The sequence below is a fragment of the Physella acuta genome, unplaced genomic scaffold, assembly GCF_028476545.2.
Source record: "Physella acuta isolate Inbredline_101_S28 unplaced genomic scaffold, ASM2847654v3 ptg000322l, whole genome shotgun sequence".
In the NCBI taxonomy this organism is placed as follows: Eukaryota; Metazoa; Mollusca; class Gastropoda; family Physidae; genus Physella; species Physella acuta.
Window position 1 is genome coordinate 756,929 of NW_026731841.1, and position 13,776 is coordinate 770,704.

Below are 13,776 nucleotides of genomic sequence, written 5' to 3' on the forward strand. Positions count from 1 at the left end.
TGAGATTGAATTTTGTTTTTATTAGACTCTGAGATGGTTGAGAGTGGGGGGAGGGGTTGGCGCTGGCTATTGTTTAGAGCTGAGACAGCACTCTGAAAGACAAGACACTCTGAGACATGTAACACTCTGACACTGAGAATCTGAGAGGCATGTCTCTCTGATACTCCAGACATAATCACAACCCCCCCCCCCTCTCCCACTCCACACAGTCGACATGTTTTTACTGAGGTCCCAACAATTGTTTTTTTAGTCGATGTTCATTCAGTTCTGATGGAGCTATTTAATTTCTTTTCAACTTTACATATTAGACATTAGTGCATATCCGATGACAAGGCAAGAATGTCTAGTTTTGAACATAATTAGATTTGAGCCGCTAAAAATGTTACAAGACGACTAGATTGAACACTAAGATCTATAAGAGATCTCTATTGTGGTGTATGTGGTGAATGGTGTATGTGGTGAATGGTGTATGTGGTGAATGGTGTATGTGGTGAATGGTGTATGTGGTGAATGGTGATTGTGGTGAATGGTGTATGTGGTGAATGGTGTATGTGGTGAATGGTGTATGTGGTGAATGGTGATTGTGGTGAATGGTGTATGTGGTGAATGGTGTATGTGGTGATGGGTGTATGTGGTGAATGGTGTATGTGGTGATTGGTGTATGTGGTGATGGGTGTAAGTGGTGAATAGTGTATGTGGTGTTTGGTGTATGTGGCGAATGGTGTATATGTTGAATCGTGTATGTGGTGAATGGTGTATGTGGTGAATGGTGTATGTGGTGAATGGTGTATGTGGCGAATGGTGATTGTGGCGAATGGTGTATGTGGTGAATGGTGTATGTGGTGAATGGTGTATGCGATGAATGGTGTATGTGGTGAATGGTGTATGTGTTGAATGGTGTATGTGTTGAACGGTGTATGTGGTGAATGGTGTATGTGGCGAATGGATAAGTTTTAACGACCAAAGCGGTTTTATATGATGTGTAAGTAAAGAAAATATATGTTTTATATGCATTTAAAGACTTTTACATGTTTTTATGCCACTTTTGACTTTAAAATGTTCCCCCATTTTAATTGTGCGATGCGCAAAGTAAGTCGAAATGACAAAACTTAAGTTATCGATTTCTAATGGAAACGACAAAACTTATTGATATAACGTTATCAACTACTCACGGCTGTATACGACAAAACTTATTGATATAAAGTTATCGACTATTCTTGGCTGTGAACGACAAAACTTATTGATATAAAGTTATCGACTACTCACGGCTGTAAACGACAAATCTTTTTGATATAAAGTTATCGACTACTCACGGCTGTAAACGACAAAACTTATTGATATAAAGTTATCGACTACTCACGGCTGTAAACGACAAAACTTATTGATATAAAGTTATCGACTACTCACGGCTGGCACTTAAGTCATCGATAAGAGAGACGGTATTTTTATGCCATCAACTTCTTGCTATTTCTGGCTCCTCGAGGTCGTTTACACAGATCACGTTTGGGTGGGTTTCTTCTTAATATGTGGTTGTGTGGAGGTGGGTTTCTTCTTATGTGTGGCTGTGTGGAGGTGGGTTTCTTCTCATGTGGACAACCACCTTGGTACATATCCCACACTTAATGACAACCACTGTGGCACATATCCCACACTTAATGACAACCACTGTGGCACATATCCCACACTTAATGACAACCACTGTGGCACATATCCCACACTTAATGACAACCACTGTGGCACAAATCCCTGAACTGCTTGACACAATTTTTTTCATATCTCGGTCAACGTCTGACCTCTTGCTCCCTCCCCTCCCCTCCCTCCCCTCCCCTCCCACCACACAGCCATGTGTGTATAAAAATAACCGTTACTTAATCATCTCGTTACAAAACTGAATGGCCTGCTTCATGTACGCTCATCTCATCCCCCCCCCCACTCTACCATCACACCCTCACCCCTCCCTGCTGATCCGCTGAACCCTGACCCTTCCCTCTCTCCACCCCCACACCCACCACTTAGCCTCCACTTGGCTTGGGCGGGGAGGAGTAGACACTCTTAGTTACCATAGCAACCTGCTGTCAATTCTTTATTTTACATTATCGAAATGGTCTCTCATTTATAAAACACCAACCAAAACATCCATCTATCTTGTTGTAGTTCTGTTGCTGTCTTGTTGTCCTGTTTTATAATGCTGTTGTTGCTGTCTGTTGTCTTGTTTTATACTTCTGCTGTCTAGTTGTCCTGTTTTATACTTCTGCTGTCTAGTTGTCCTGTTTTAAACTGCTGCTGTTGCTGTCTGTTGTCTTGTTTTGTACTGTTGCTGTCTAGTTGTCCTGTTTTAAACTGCTGCTGTTGCTGTCTAGTTGTCCTGTTTTATATTGCTACTGTCTGTTGCTGTCCAGTTGTTCTGTTTTAAACTGTTGCTGTCTAGTTGTCTTGTTTTAAACTGTTGCTGTCTAGTTGTCTTGTTTTAAACTGTTGCTGTCTAGTTGTCCTGTTTTAAACTGCGGCCTGTACTATGTTTGATTTCTCTTTAGCGTCACCAACTAGCTGTAGCCCCCGTCACAAACTTGAAACATGAGTTGTACGAGGTTAGAAACTGTGCTGTCTCGTGATTAACGGATTAGCGGACTAGTTAATCCCGAGTGGTAGTTAATCGCTGTGGTTTGATTGTTTGGACTCTGACGTCACCAACAGTGTTTGACGTTCAATCTCGTACGGTTGTTGACGTTTAAAAGGAAGTTTTCACTCGAGTGGGACGCGAATTCATTCAGCTGGAGTAGGTGCAGTAGGTGGAGTAGGCTTTCCTGTGGATTATCTGTGCCACTTCCGGTGGATTTAGCTGCACGTGCCACTTTGTCTGGTACCAGGCCAGTCTCCAGGCGACAGAGGCGCCGCTGACCGGGGCGTGGTCGAGGCTGACCAGGGGCGTGGTTCACTATGTTCAAGTCCATTCGGTAGGATGTCTAGCCATTGATGCCTTAGATCTTGTGTTTGCACCGTTTGATGTGTCCACTTGACCCCTACACAGGCCTTGAACTCTATGTTGTTATGCATTTGGCCCTTGTATGTTAAACCTAATCTCTAAAACCACCACCACCCACCCACATCTTGTACAAAGGTGTTTCCACTGTCTACACATCTTCATCAAAGATGTTTCCATTTCCACCTAGATAGAATAGATGTCATCTGGTTTAACTGACATCAAATGTCAAGACATATAGACAGAATAGACTAGACATGTAGGCAGAATAGACTAAACAGATAGACAGTATAGACTTGACAGTTTTTAGAGTAAAAACACCTATGGGCCACTGATTTACAGCTGTGCTTCCATATTACGGATTTACAACTGTAAAGAAATTGGCCAGGATCGAATTTTAAAAAGTCAGTTGCTTGTATGACGTAGTGTGTACAGCCCACCTCCCCCTAATTGGTCTAATTAAAATTCCAAATACAGCAAGCTTAGGAGTCAACCATCATCCGAAAAGTTTAGTTTTAAATTATCTTCAGATGAAACATTCAATTCTTACATTAGCTTAAGTACATAACTACCATACTATCTAGCCGTCCATTCTCATTGCTATCGGTGCATATTCAACAATTTCTAAATTTAACAATTTCAAAACAAACCAAACAAGATCAAAGAGTTGGAATATTTTTAGCCCAATTAGTGTCTCATCAAGGTCAAACAGAACACGCGCTGTTAATGATGTGCTGGAATTAATGTTTGTAAAGTTGATACCAAGGGTTTTTTGTGTGTTTTATCCAGCAGATTTGGTCTATTCTTGTTTCTTTTAGCATCAGGTTATCGATGCTGACACTAAATGTCTGTGTGACAACCCGATTATCTGTGTGTCAACCCGTTTATCTGTGTGTCATGTCGAGTATCTGTGTGTCAACCCGTTAATCTGTGTGACAACCCGATTATCTGTGTGTCAACCCGTTAATCTGTGTGACAACCCGATTATCTGTGTGTCAACCCGTTAATCTGTGTGTCAACCCGTTAATCTGTGTGACAACCCGATTATCTGTGTGTCAACCCGTTAATCTGTGTGTCATGTCGAGTATCTGTGTAGTATGACAACCCAGTGTGTTTGTGTGACGTGACAACACGTTTATCTGTGTGACAACCTGTCTATGTAGCATGACAATCCAGTGTGTGTGATGTGACAACCCTTTTATCTATGTTATGCAACCACCCAGTGTATCTATATGTGACGTCTCTACCTGGTATCTATATGTGACGTCTCTACCTGGTATCTATATGTGACGTCTCTACCTGGTATCTATATGTGACGTCTCTACCTGGTATCTATATGTGACGTCTCTACCTGGTATCTATATGTGACGTCTCTATATATGTGACGTCTCTACCAGTTATCTATGTGTTATGTTTATGTGACTTCGAATAGTACCTCCTAGCCCTTCCCCGGCTTAGTGAGCCCATATTTGACGTCAGCATTCCTCGCAGCCTGGATATAGAATTTCTCCGCCACCCCCCCCCCCCCCACCCCACATCCCCCCCCCCCCCCCCCCCCCCCCGAATTCCGCCCCACCCCCTTCAGTGCTTGTCAACTAGATCTACTGTACATACCTTGTAGACTGGCATTGTTTCATCCAAGACTTGTAAACATTGACCAACTAATGGTTTAGTCAGTTTAATCTTTTGGCTCAATCAATGACGGCCCAGCCTAAACACAGTTCAATTTAATTTGTTCAAATCTTGTCTGATCTTAGTTGAAACAAGTTTTGGCATTAATTGTGTCATTTTCTTGACATATAAGTTCAAATATTCTTGGCATCTAAGTTTAGCTTTCAAATATTTTTGGCATCTAAGTTTAGCTTTCAAATATTCTTGGCATCTAAGTTTAGCTTTCAATATTCTTGGCATCAAAGTTCAAATTTGAAATATTCTTGGGATCGGTTTAACTTTGATAAACTCTTGTAATCTAAGTTTTAATATTTGTTTAAATTTGTTATTTACTATCGCTGTCTTTTGATGTTATGCCTTAGTGGTGGGGGGAGGGGGGAGGGGGTCGCTTAAAAGAGATTGTGCTAATTAACCTTGTGGTGACTGACCTTTTGGTAACTGACCTTGTAATATTTGACCTTATGCTTTGGGAACTGCACTTGGTCTAGCGAGCTGTGAGTTGGGTCTAAAGTCTGGGAACTGCACTTGGTCTAGCGAGCTATGAGTTGGGTCTAAAGTCTGGGAACTGCACTTAGTCTAGCGAGCTGTGAGTTGGGTCTAAAGTCAGCAGCCACTTACACGTGAGGTACCGACCACTATCTAAGACTTTGATCATGGGTTGAGTGCGCGTGATGACAGGACGCCACTAATCCTGGCTACGCCTCTAGGTGTGAGAATGGGGCGTGGTGACCGTTTGCTGAAGCTGAAGTACGCTGAACATTTGGTGAGAGGAGTGTGTGGTGTGGTGAGGGGATCGTGTGGTCTGGTGGGGGGATCGTGTAGGCTGGTGGGGGAAGTGTGTGGGCTGGTGGGGGCTGGTGGGGGGATCGTGTGGGCTGGTGGGGGGAGTGTGTGGGATTGTGGGGGAAGTGTGTTGGCTGTTGGTGGAGTGTGTGGGCTGGTGGGCGGAGTGTGTGGGATGGTGGGGGGATCGTGTGGGCTGGTGGGCGGAGTGTGTGGGCTGGTGGGGGGGATCGTGTGGGCTGGTGGGCGGAGTGTGTGGGCTGGTGGGCGGAGTGTGTGGGCTGGTGGGCGGAGTGTGTGGGCTGGTGGGCGGAGTGTGTGGGCTGGTGGGGGGATCGTGTGGGCTGGTGGGGGGGATCGTGTGGGCTGGTGGGCGGAGTGTGTGGGCTGGTGGGCGGAGTGTGTGGGCTGGTGGGAGGATCGTGTGGGCTGGTGGGCGGAGTGTGTGGGCTGGTGGGCGGAGTGTGTGGGCTGGTGGGGGGGATCGTGTGGGCTGGTGGGCGGAGTGTGTGGGCTGGTGGGCGGAGTGTGTGGGCTGGTGGGGGGATCGTGTGGGCTGGTGGGCGGAGTGTGTGGGCTGGTGTACGGAGTGTGTGGGCTGGTGGGCGGAGTGTGTGGGCTGGTGGGCGGAGTGTGTGGGCTGGTGGGCGGAGTGTGTGGGCTGGTGGGCGGAGTGTGTGGGCTGGTGGGCGGAGTGTGTGGGCTGGTGGGGGGATCGTGTGGGCTGGTGGGGGGATCGTGTGGGCTGGTGGGGGAAGTGTGTGGGATGGTGGGGGATCGTGTGGGCTGGTGGGCGGAGTGTGTGGGCTGGTGGGGGGATCGTGTGGGCTGGTGGGCGGAGTGTGTGGGCTGGTGGGCGGAGTGTGTGGGCTGGTGGGCGGAGTGTGTGGGCTGGTGGGCGGAGTGTGTGGGCTGGTGGGCGGAGTGTGTGGGCTGGTGGGGGGATCGTGTGGGCTGGTGGGGGGATCGTGTGGGCTGGTGGGGGAAGTGTGTGGGATGGTGGGGGAGTGTGTGGGCTGTTGATGGAGTGTATGGGCTGGTGGGGGGATCGTGTGGGCTGGTGGGGGAAGTGTGTGGGCTGTTGATGGAGTGTGTGGGCTGGTGGGGGAAGTGTGTGGGCTGGTGGGGGAAGTGTGTGGGCTGTTGATGGAGTGTGTGGGCTGGTGGGGGAAGTGTGTGGGCTGGTGGGGGAAGTGTGTGGGCTGGTGGGGGAAGTGTGTGGGCTGGTGGGGGAAGTGTGTGGGCTGGTGGGGGAAGTGTGTGGGCTGGTGGGGGAAGTGTGTGGGCTGGTGGGGGAAGTGTGTGGGCTGTTGATGGAGTGTGTAGGCTGGTGGGCGGAGTGTGTGGGCTGGTGGGGGAAGTGTGTGGGCTGGTGGGGGAAGTGTGTGGGCTGGTGGGGGAAGTGTGTGGGCTGGTGGGGGAAGTGTGTGGGCTGGTGGGGGAAGTGTGTGGGCTGTTGATGGAGTGTGTGGGCTGGTGGGGGAAGTGTGTGGGCTGGTGGGGGAAGTGTGTGGGCTGTTGATGGAGTGTGTGGGCTGGTGGGGGAAGTGTGTGGGCTGTTGATGGAGTGTGTGGGCTGGTGGGGGAAGTGTGTGGGCTGGTGGGGGAAGTGTGTGGGCTGTTGATGGAGTGTGTGGGCTGGTGGGGGAAGTGTGTGGGCTGGTGGGGGAGTGTGTGGGCTGGTGGGGGAGTGTGTGGGCTGGGGGGGGGGAGTGTGTGGGCTGGTGGGGGCTGGTGGGGGAAGTGTGTGGGCTGGTGGGGGAGTGTGTGGGCTGGGGGGGGAGTGTGTGGGCTGGTGTGGGCTGGTGGGGGAAGTGTGTGGGCTGGGGGGGGGAAGTGTGTGGGATGGTGGCAGGGGTGTGTGGGATGGTGGGGAAGTGTGTGGGCTGGGGGGGAAGTGTGTGGGATGGTGGCAGGGGTGTGTGGGATGGTTGAGAAGTGTGTGGGCTGGTGGGAGGCGCGGAAGGGTTAACAATTGACTAAGTGATTTTGTTATGATTTCTCCTGACTGATTTCTCCTGACTGATTTCTCCTGACTGATTTCTCCTGACTGATTTCTCCTGACTGATTTCTCCTGACTGATTTCTCCTGACTGATTTCTCCTGACTGATTTCTCCTCTTGTATTTACACGTGCCAGTGGGGTGGTAGCAGGCGGGAAACGTGTGTGTAGTTTATAACTGTGTTCATGTCCCAGTAGTTCACAGAGATGTTTTAAAGCCAATCATTATGTACAGCTGCGTCACACTAATCACGTATTTCAATGTACTTATGTCACATTAAAGGCCCATATGTCTGATCATATATGTATGTGCATGGATAAATAAGTACAACACATTGCTATGTGCATGAAATGTGTCCTCTGTTAATGCATGATCACTATATATATATATATATATATATATATATATATATATATATATATATATATATATATATATATATATATATATATATATATATATATACTGTGTGTACATATGTGTGTCACGGTGTGCTGTGTACTAATATTTGACTAGCGTTCATGTAAAATTATTTTTTTAATGTAAGATTCTAAGGGGACAAATGTCCCCCGTCCCCACGGTTAGTACTACATACACTGTTAGTGCTACATCTCACCGCTAGATGGACCAAAAGTCCCCACACTATTACCGCCTCAACTCGCCGTGTATGATGTAAACGCTGCTCTGATTGGTCAGAACCCTGCGGCTATCGATTTCCTCCTTGCTTACGGCAAGTTCATTGAGAAAACCTTTCGCTTTTTTGTTGAAGGGACGTGTCTTGATGGACAAGATACTTACACCATTGTCCTACAGGGTTTTACATCAATGTCCTACAGGGTTTTACACTAATGTCCTACAGGGTTTTACACCAATGTCCTACAGGGTTTTACATCAATGTCCTACAGGGTTTTACATCAATGTCCTACAGGGTTTTACACCAATGTCCTACAGGGTTTTACACCAATGTCCTACAGGGTCTTACACCAAGCCTATCACAAGCCTATCACAAGACCTTTACACCAAGCCCACCACAAGACCTTTACACCAAGCCCACCCCAAGACCTTTACACCAAGACCACCACAAGACTTTTACACCAAGCCTATCACAAGACCTTTACACCAAGCCCACCACAAGACCTTTACACCAAGCCCACCACAAGACCTTTACACCAAGCCTATCACAAGACCTTTACACCAAGCCCACCACAAGACCTTACACCAAGCCCACCACAAGACCTTACACCAAGCCCACCACAAGACCTTTACACCAAGCCTATCACAAGACTTTTACACCAAGCCTATCACAAGACTTTTACACCAAGCCCACCACAAGACCTTAAAACAAGCCCACCACAAGACCTTACACCAAGCCCACCACAAGACCTTTACACCAAGCGCACCACAAGACCTTTACACCAAGCCCACCACATGACCTTTACACCAAGCCCACCCCAAGACCTTTACACCAAGACCACCACAAGACCTTTACACCAAGCCTATCACAAGACCTTTACACCAAGCCCACCACATGACCTTACACCAAGCCCACCACAAGACAATTACACCAAGCCCACTACAAGACCTTTACACCAAGCCCACCACAAGACCTTTACACCAAGCCTATCACAAGACCTTTACACCAAGCCTATCACATGACCTTACACCAAGCCCACCACAAGACCTTTACACCAAGCCTATCACAAGACCTTTACACCAAGCCCACCACATGACCTTACACCAAGCCCACCACAAGACAATTACACCAAGCCCACTACAAGACCTTTACACCAAGCCCACTACAAGACCTTTACACCAAGCCCACTACAAGACCTTTACACCAAGCCCACTGACGTCCGCGCACATACAAGAATTTTAGACCACCTGACACCAACTTAACTCCTCTCCCAATAACTTTTTTCTCTATCTCTCTCTCTCTCTCTCTCTCTCTCTCTCACAAACACACACACACACATAAACATAAACATAAACATAAACATAAACATAAACATAAACATAAACATAAACATAAACATAAACATAAACATAAACATAAACATAAACATAAACATAAACATAAACATAAACATAAACATAAACATAAACATAAACATAAACATAAACATAAACATAAACATAAACATAAACATATATATATATATATATATATATATATATATATATATATATATATATATATATATATATATATATATACAACAAACACACTCACACATATACAACTCACATGGAACCTTCACCACGCGTCTGGCTGTCCTAACATAAGAATATGTCGTAGGTTTAACTGGTAGGTTTTTACCATCACTAGATAGGTCTTTACCATCACTAGATAGGTCTTTACCATCACTAGATAGGTCTTTACCATCACTAGATAGGTCTTTACCATCACTAGATACGTCTTTGCTATCACTACTTTAAAAAACGTCTATATACGAGAGCGTCTCAATGTGTATGTGGGGGGGGGGGGGGCAGATGGGGGGGTCATCCCATGAAACATTATAAATATATCTGTGGGAGACACTAAAATAACGAAACATTATAAATATATCTTTGGGGGGACACTAAAATAACGAAACATTATAAATATATCTTTGGGGGGACACTAAAATAACGAAACATTATAAATATATCTTTGGGGGGACACTAAAATAACGAAACATTATAAATATATCTTTGGGGGGACACTAAAATAACGAAACATTATAAATATATCTTTGGGGGGACACTAAAATAACGAAACATTATAAATATATCTTTGGGGGGACACTAAAATAACGAAACATTATAAATATATCTTTGGGGGGACACTAAAATAACGAAACATTATAAATATATCTTTGGGGGGACACTAAAATAACGAAACATTATAAATATATCTTTGGGGGGACACTAAAATAACGAAACATTATAAATATATCTTTGGGGGGACACTAAAATAACGAAACATTATAAATATATCTTTGGGGGGACACTAAAATAACGAAACATTATAAATATTTCTTTGGGGGGACACTCGAATAACCTGATCAAATATTGTTTACATTTTTTTTTAGCCTGGCAGTCAAAAGCAGTAATGGCGGCTCTGACAAATCTCGAGACAACAAACTCAGCACCATGCCAGAGAAGGACGAGCCGTAAGTCTTGTGGAGTAGGCTGTTGTACTAGAGTGGTGCCTCGTCTCGTGTCTCAATATGGCGGCTGAGTGTGTCTGAATATGGCGGCTGTGTGTTTGTGTGTGTCACTATGGTGGCTGTGTGTGTCTCGTTATGACAGCTGGGTGTGTCGAAACCATCCCCCCCCCCCACCTTGTCCACCCTAATGCTCTATCACGTGACCTCAACTTTCGTTTGTTCCAGCCCTACGCTAGAGGAGCTCAAACTTTGGGGCGAGTCGTTTGAAAAGTTAATGAAATGTTCGGGTAAGTGGACGTAACTCTGGGATCTAGCTCTGGACAAGTAGCAGCCAGGAAACAATAGCAGTGGAACTTTTGTTTTTTGACAAACTTTTTAGACGACAAACTTTTTAGACGACAAGCTTTTTAGATGACAAACTTTTTAGATGACAAACCAGTTAGATGACAAACTTTTTAGATGACAAACTTTTTACATGACAAACCAGTTAGATGACAAACATTTTAGAAGACAAACCAGTTAGATGACAAACATTTTAGAAGACAAACCAGTTATATGACAAACATTTTAGAAGACAAACCAGTTAGATGACAAACACATAACTGACGCTATGCCATATTACCTCCCACAGGTGGCCGAAAGTTGTTCCGTGATTTTCTTAGGTCAGAGTATAGCGAAGAGAACATGCTTTTTTATTTAGCCTGCGAGGACTTAAAGAAAGAAGAAAACCCTGAGCTCATTGAGGAGAAGGCACGGCTGATATACGAGGATTATATATCTATATTATCACCTAAAGAGGTGGGTACACTTTGTATTATCACATAAGGAGGTGGGTCCATTTTATATTCTTACCTAAAGAGAAGGGGGTCTTCATTTTCTATTAGAAGTGGTCCACTTTATCCGTTATAGAGGAGGATAAACCATACACCCATCTGCCCTATGTAAACCATACACCCATCTGCCCTATGTAAACCATACACCCATCTGCCCTATGTAAACCATACACCCATCTGCCCTATGTAAACCATACACCATCTGCCCTATGTAAACCATACACCCATCTGCCCTATGTAAACCGTACACCCATCTGCCCTATGTAAACCATACACCCATCTGCCCTATGTAAACCATACACCCATCTGCCCGATATAAACCATACACCCATCTGCCCTATATAAACCATCATTCAATCTGCCCTATGTAAACCGTACACCCATCTGCCCTATGTAAACCATACACCCATCTGCCCTATATAAACCGTACACCCATCTGCCCTATGTAAACCATACACCCATCTGCCCTATGTAAACCATCATTCAATCTGCCCTATGTAAACCATACACCCATCTGCCCTATGTAAACCATACACCCATCTGCCCTATGTAAACCATCATTCAATCTGCCCTATGTAAACCATACACCCATCTGCCCTATGTAAACCATCATTCAATCTGCCCTATGTAAACCATACACCCATCTGCCCGATATAAACCATACACCCATCTGCCCTATATAAACCATCATTCAATCTGCCCTATGTAAACCATACACCCATCTGCCCTATGTAAACATACACCCATCTGCCCTATATAAACCATCATTCAATCTGCCCTATGTAAACCATACACCCATCTGCCCTATGTAAACCATACACCCATCTGCCCTATATAAACCGTACACCCATCTGCCCTATGTAAACCATACACCCATCTGCCCTATGTAAACCATCATTCAATCTGCCCTATGTAAACCATACACCCATCTGCCCTATGTAAACCATACACCCATTTGCCCTATGTAAACCATCATTCAATCTGCCCTATGTAAACCATACACCTATCTGCCCTTTGTAAACCATACACCCATCTGTCCTACTTCTCTTATACAGCCCGCCATTTCTAATGGTCGTGAGTAGACTTGCCATTACATGAAAGCGTGTATTAATCAATTTTAGCTGGTAAATCTCTGTGGTACTACACGTCTTTGCCCCTACATGTCTCTGCCCCTACACGCCTCTGCCCCTACACGTCTCTGCCACTACACGTCTCTGCTACTACACGTCTCTGCCCCTACACGTCTCTGCCCCTACACGTCTCTGCCACTACAAGTCTCTGCTACTACACGTCTCTGCCCCTACACGTCTCTGCCACTACACGTCTCTGCCCCCACACGTCTCTGCCACTAGCTCCCTACACGTCTCTGCCCCTACACGTCTCTGCTACTACACGTCTCTGCCCCTACACGTCTCTGCCACTACACGTCTCTAGCTCCCACCCCTCTGCCCGTGAGCACCCCACTGCTCACGATGTACAACAAGGCAAGGACTGTTATCTTTACGACCGGCTTCAGGAAGTTAATTGATAAAAAAATATCTAGGCCACCAGCACAAGCCCCGCCCCTCATTCAATACACCAGTGTGTTCATGTGAATTTTTTTTTTTCGTTTTTCTAAATTTCATTACATTTTTATACGCGTCCTTTTCGTGGCAACCTAAAATAAAGATAGCCTGGACTCAGGAAGATGGGTGAGATATTGAAGCAACCTCGGTTGTGTGGGTTGTCTTCTCCATAGTGTGTCTGTCTTCTCCCCATCCTCCCACATAGATCTAGTAGATCGACGCCTCTCCAATCAGGTTTCATTTTGTCCGCCCGGTGCTCTCCCTTCAGCTGGTTGTGTGCCCTAGTTTTCTGCTGTGCTGGCCGCCTACACAAGAAAGTGAGCGAACGTCGTGTAGGCGAGTACACACTTGTTGGCTCAATTCTCGGTCTCGAAGTTCATTTCTGATCAGACGCCGGCATCATTCCCTCTCCTTCTCCCCCCCCCCCCTTCCACTCCATCACCACCCCCATCCCCCACCTAACCGTTTTGATACACGAAGCTGCCATACTTCCTTGTGGTCGAAGGATAGAATGATTTTGTTGATCCATTTTTCCTTGTCTCTCTCATATTTGTGTTGTCCTATCGTTTATGTCTCTCTCATATTTGTGTTGTCCTATGTTCTATGTCTAAGTTTCCTTGTCTCTCTCATATTTGTGTTGTCCTATCTTTTATGTCTCTCTCATATTTGTGTTGTCATATGTTCTATGTCTAACTTTCCTTGTCTCTCTCATATTTGTATTGCCCTATCTTTTATGTCTAAGTTTCCCTCTCATATTTGTGTTGCCCTATCTTTTATGTCTAAGTTTCCCTCTC

At 45.5% G+C, this 13,776-nt stretch overlaps 1 protein-coding gene across 3 annotated transcripts in view; it reads left to right on the forward strand.

Annotated features, from left to right (window-relative positions):
* The window catches only part of LOC131940568 (regulator of G-protein signaling rgs-2), a 104,534-nt gene that overhangs the window by 77,583 nt on the left and 13,175 nt on the right, over nucleotides 1-13,776 (forward strand). For all 3 annotated transcript variants that reach the window (XM_059299261.1, XM_059299260.1, XM_059299258.1), the window contains 3 exons: nucleotides 10,507-10,587; nucleotides 10,810-10,871; nucleotides 11,216-11,382. In XM_059299261.1, the coding sequence (XP_059155244.1) occupies nucleotides 10,507-10,587; nucleotides 10,810-10,871; nucleotides 11,216-11,382 (310 nt within the window). The remainder of the gene's footprint in view (nucleotides 1-10,506; nucleotides 10,588-10,809; nucleotides 10,872-11,215; nucleotides 11,383-13,776) is intronic.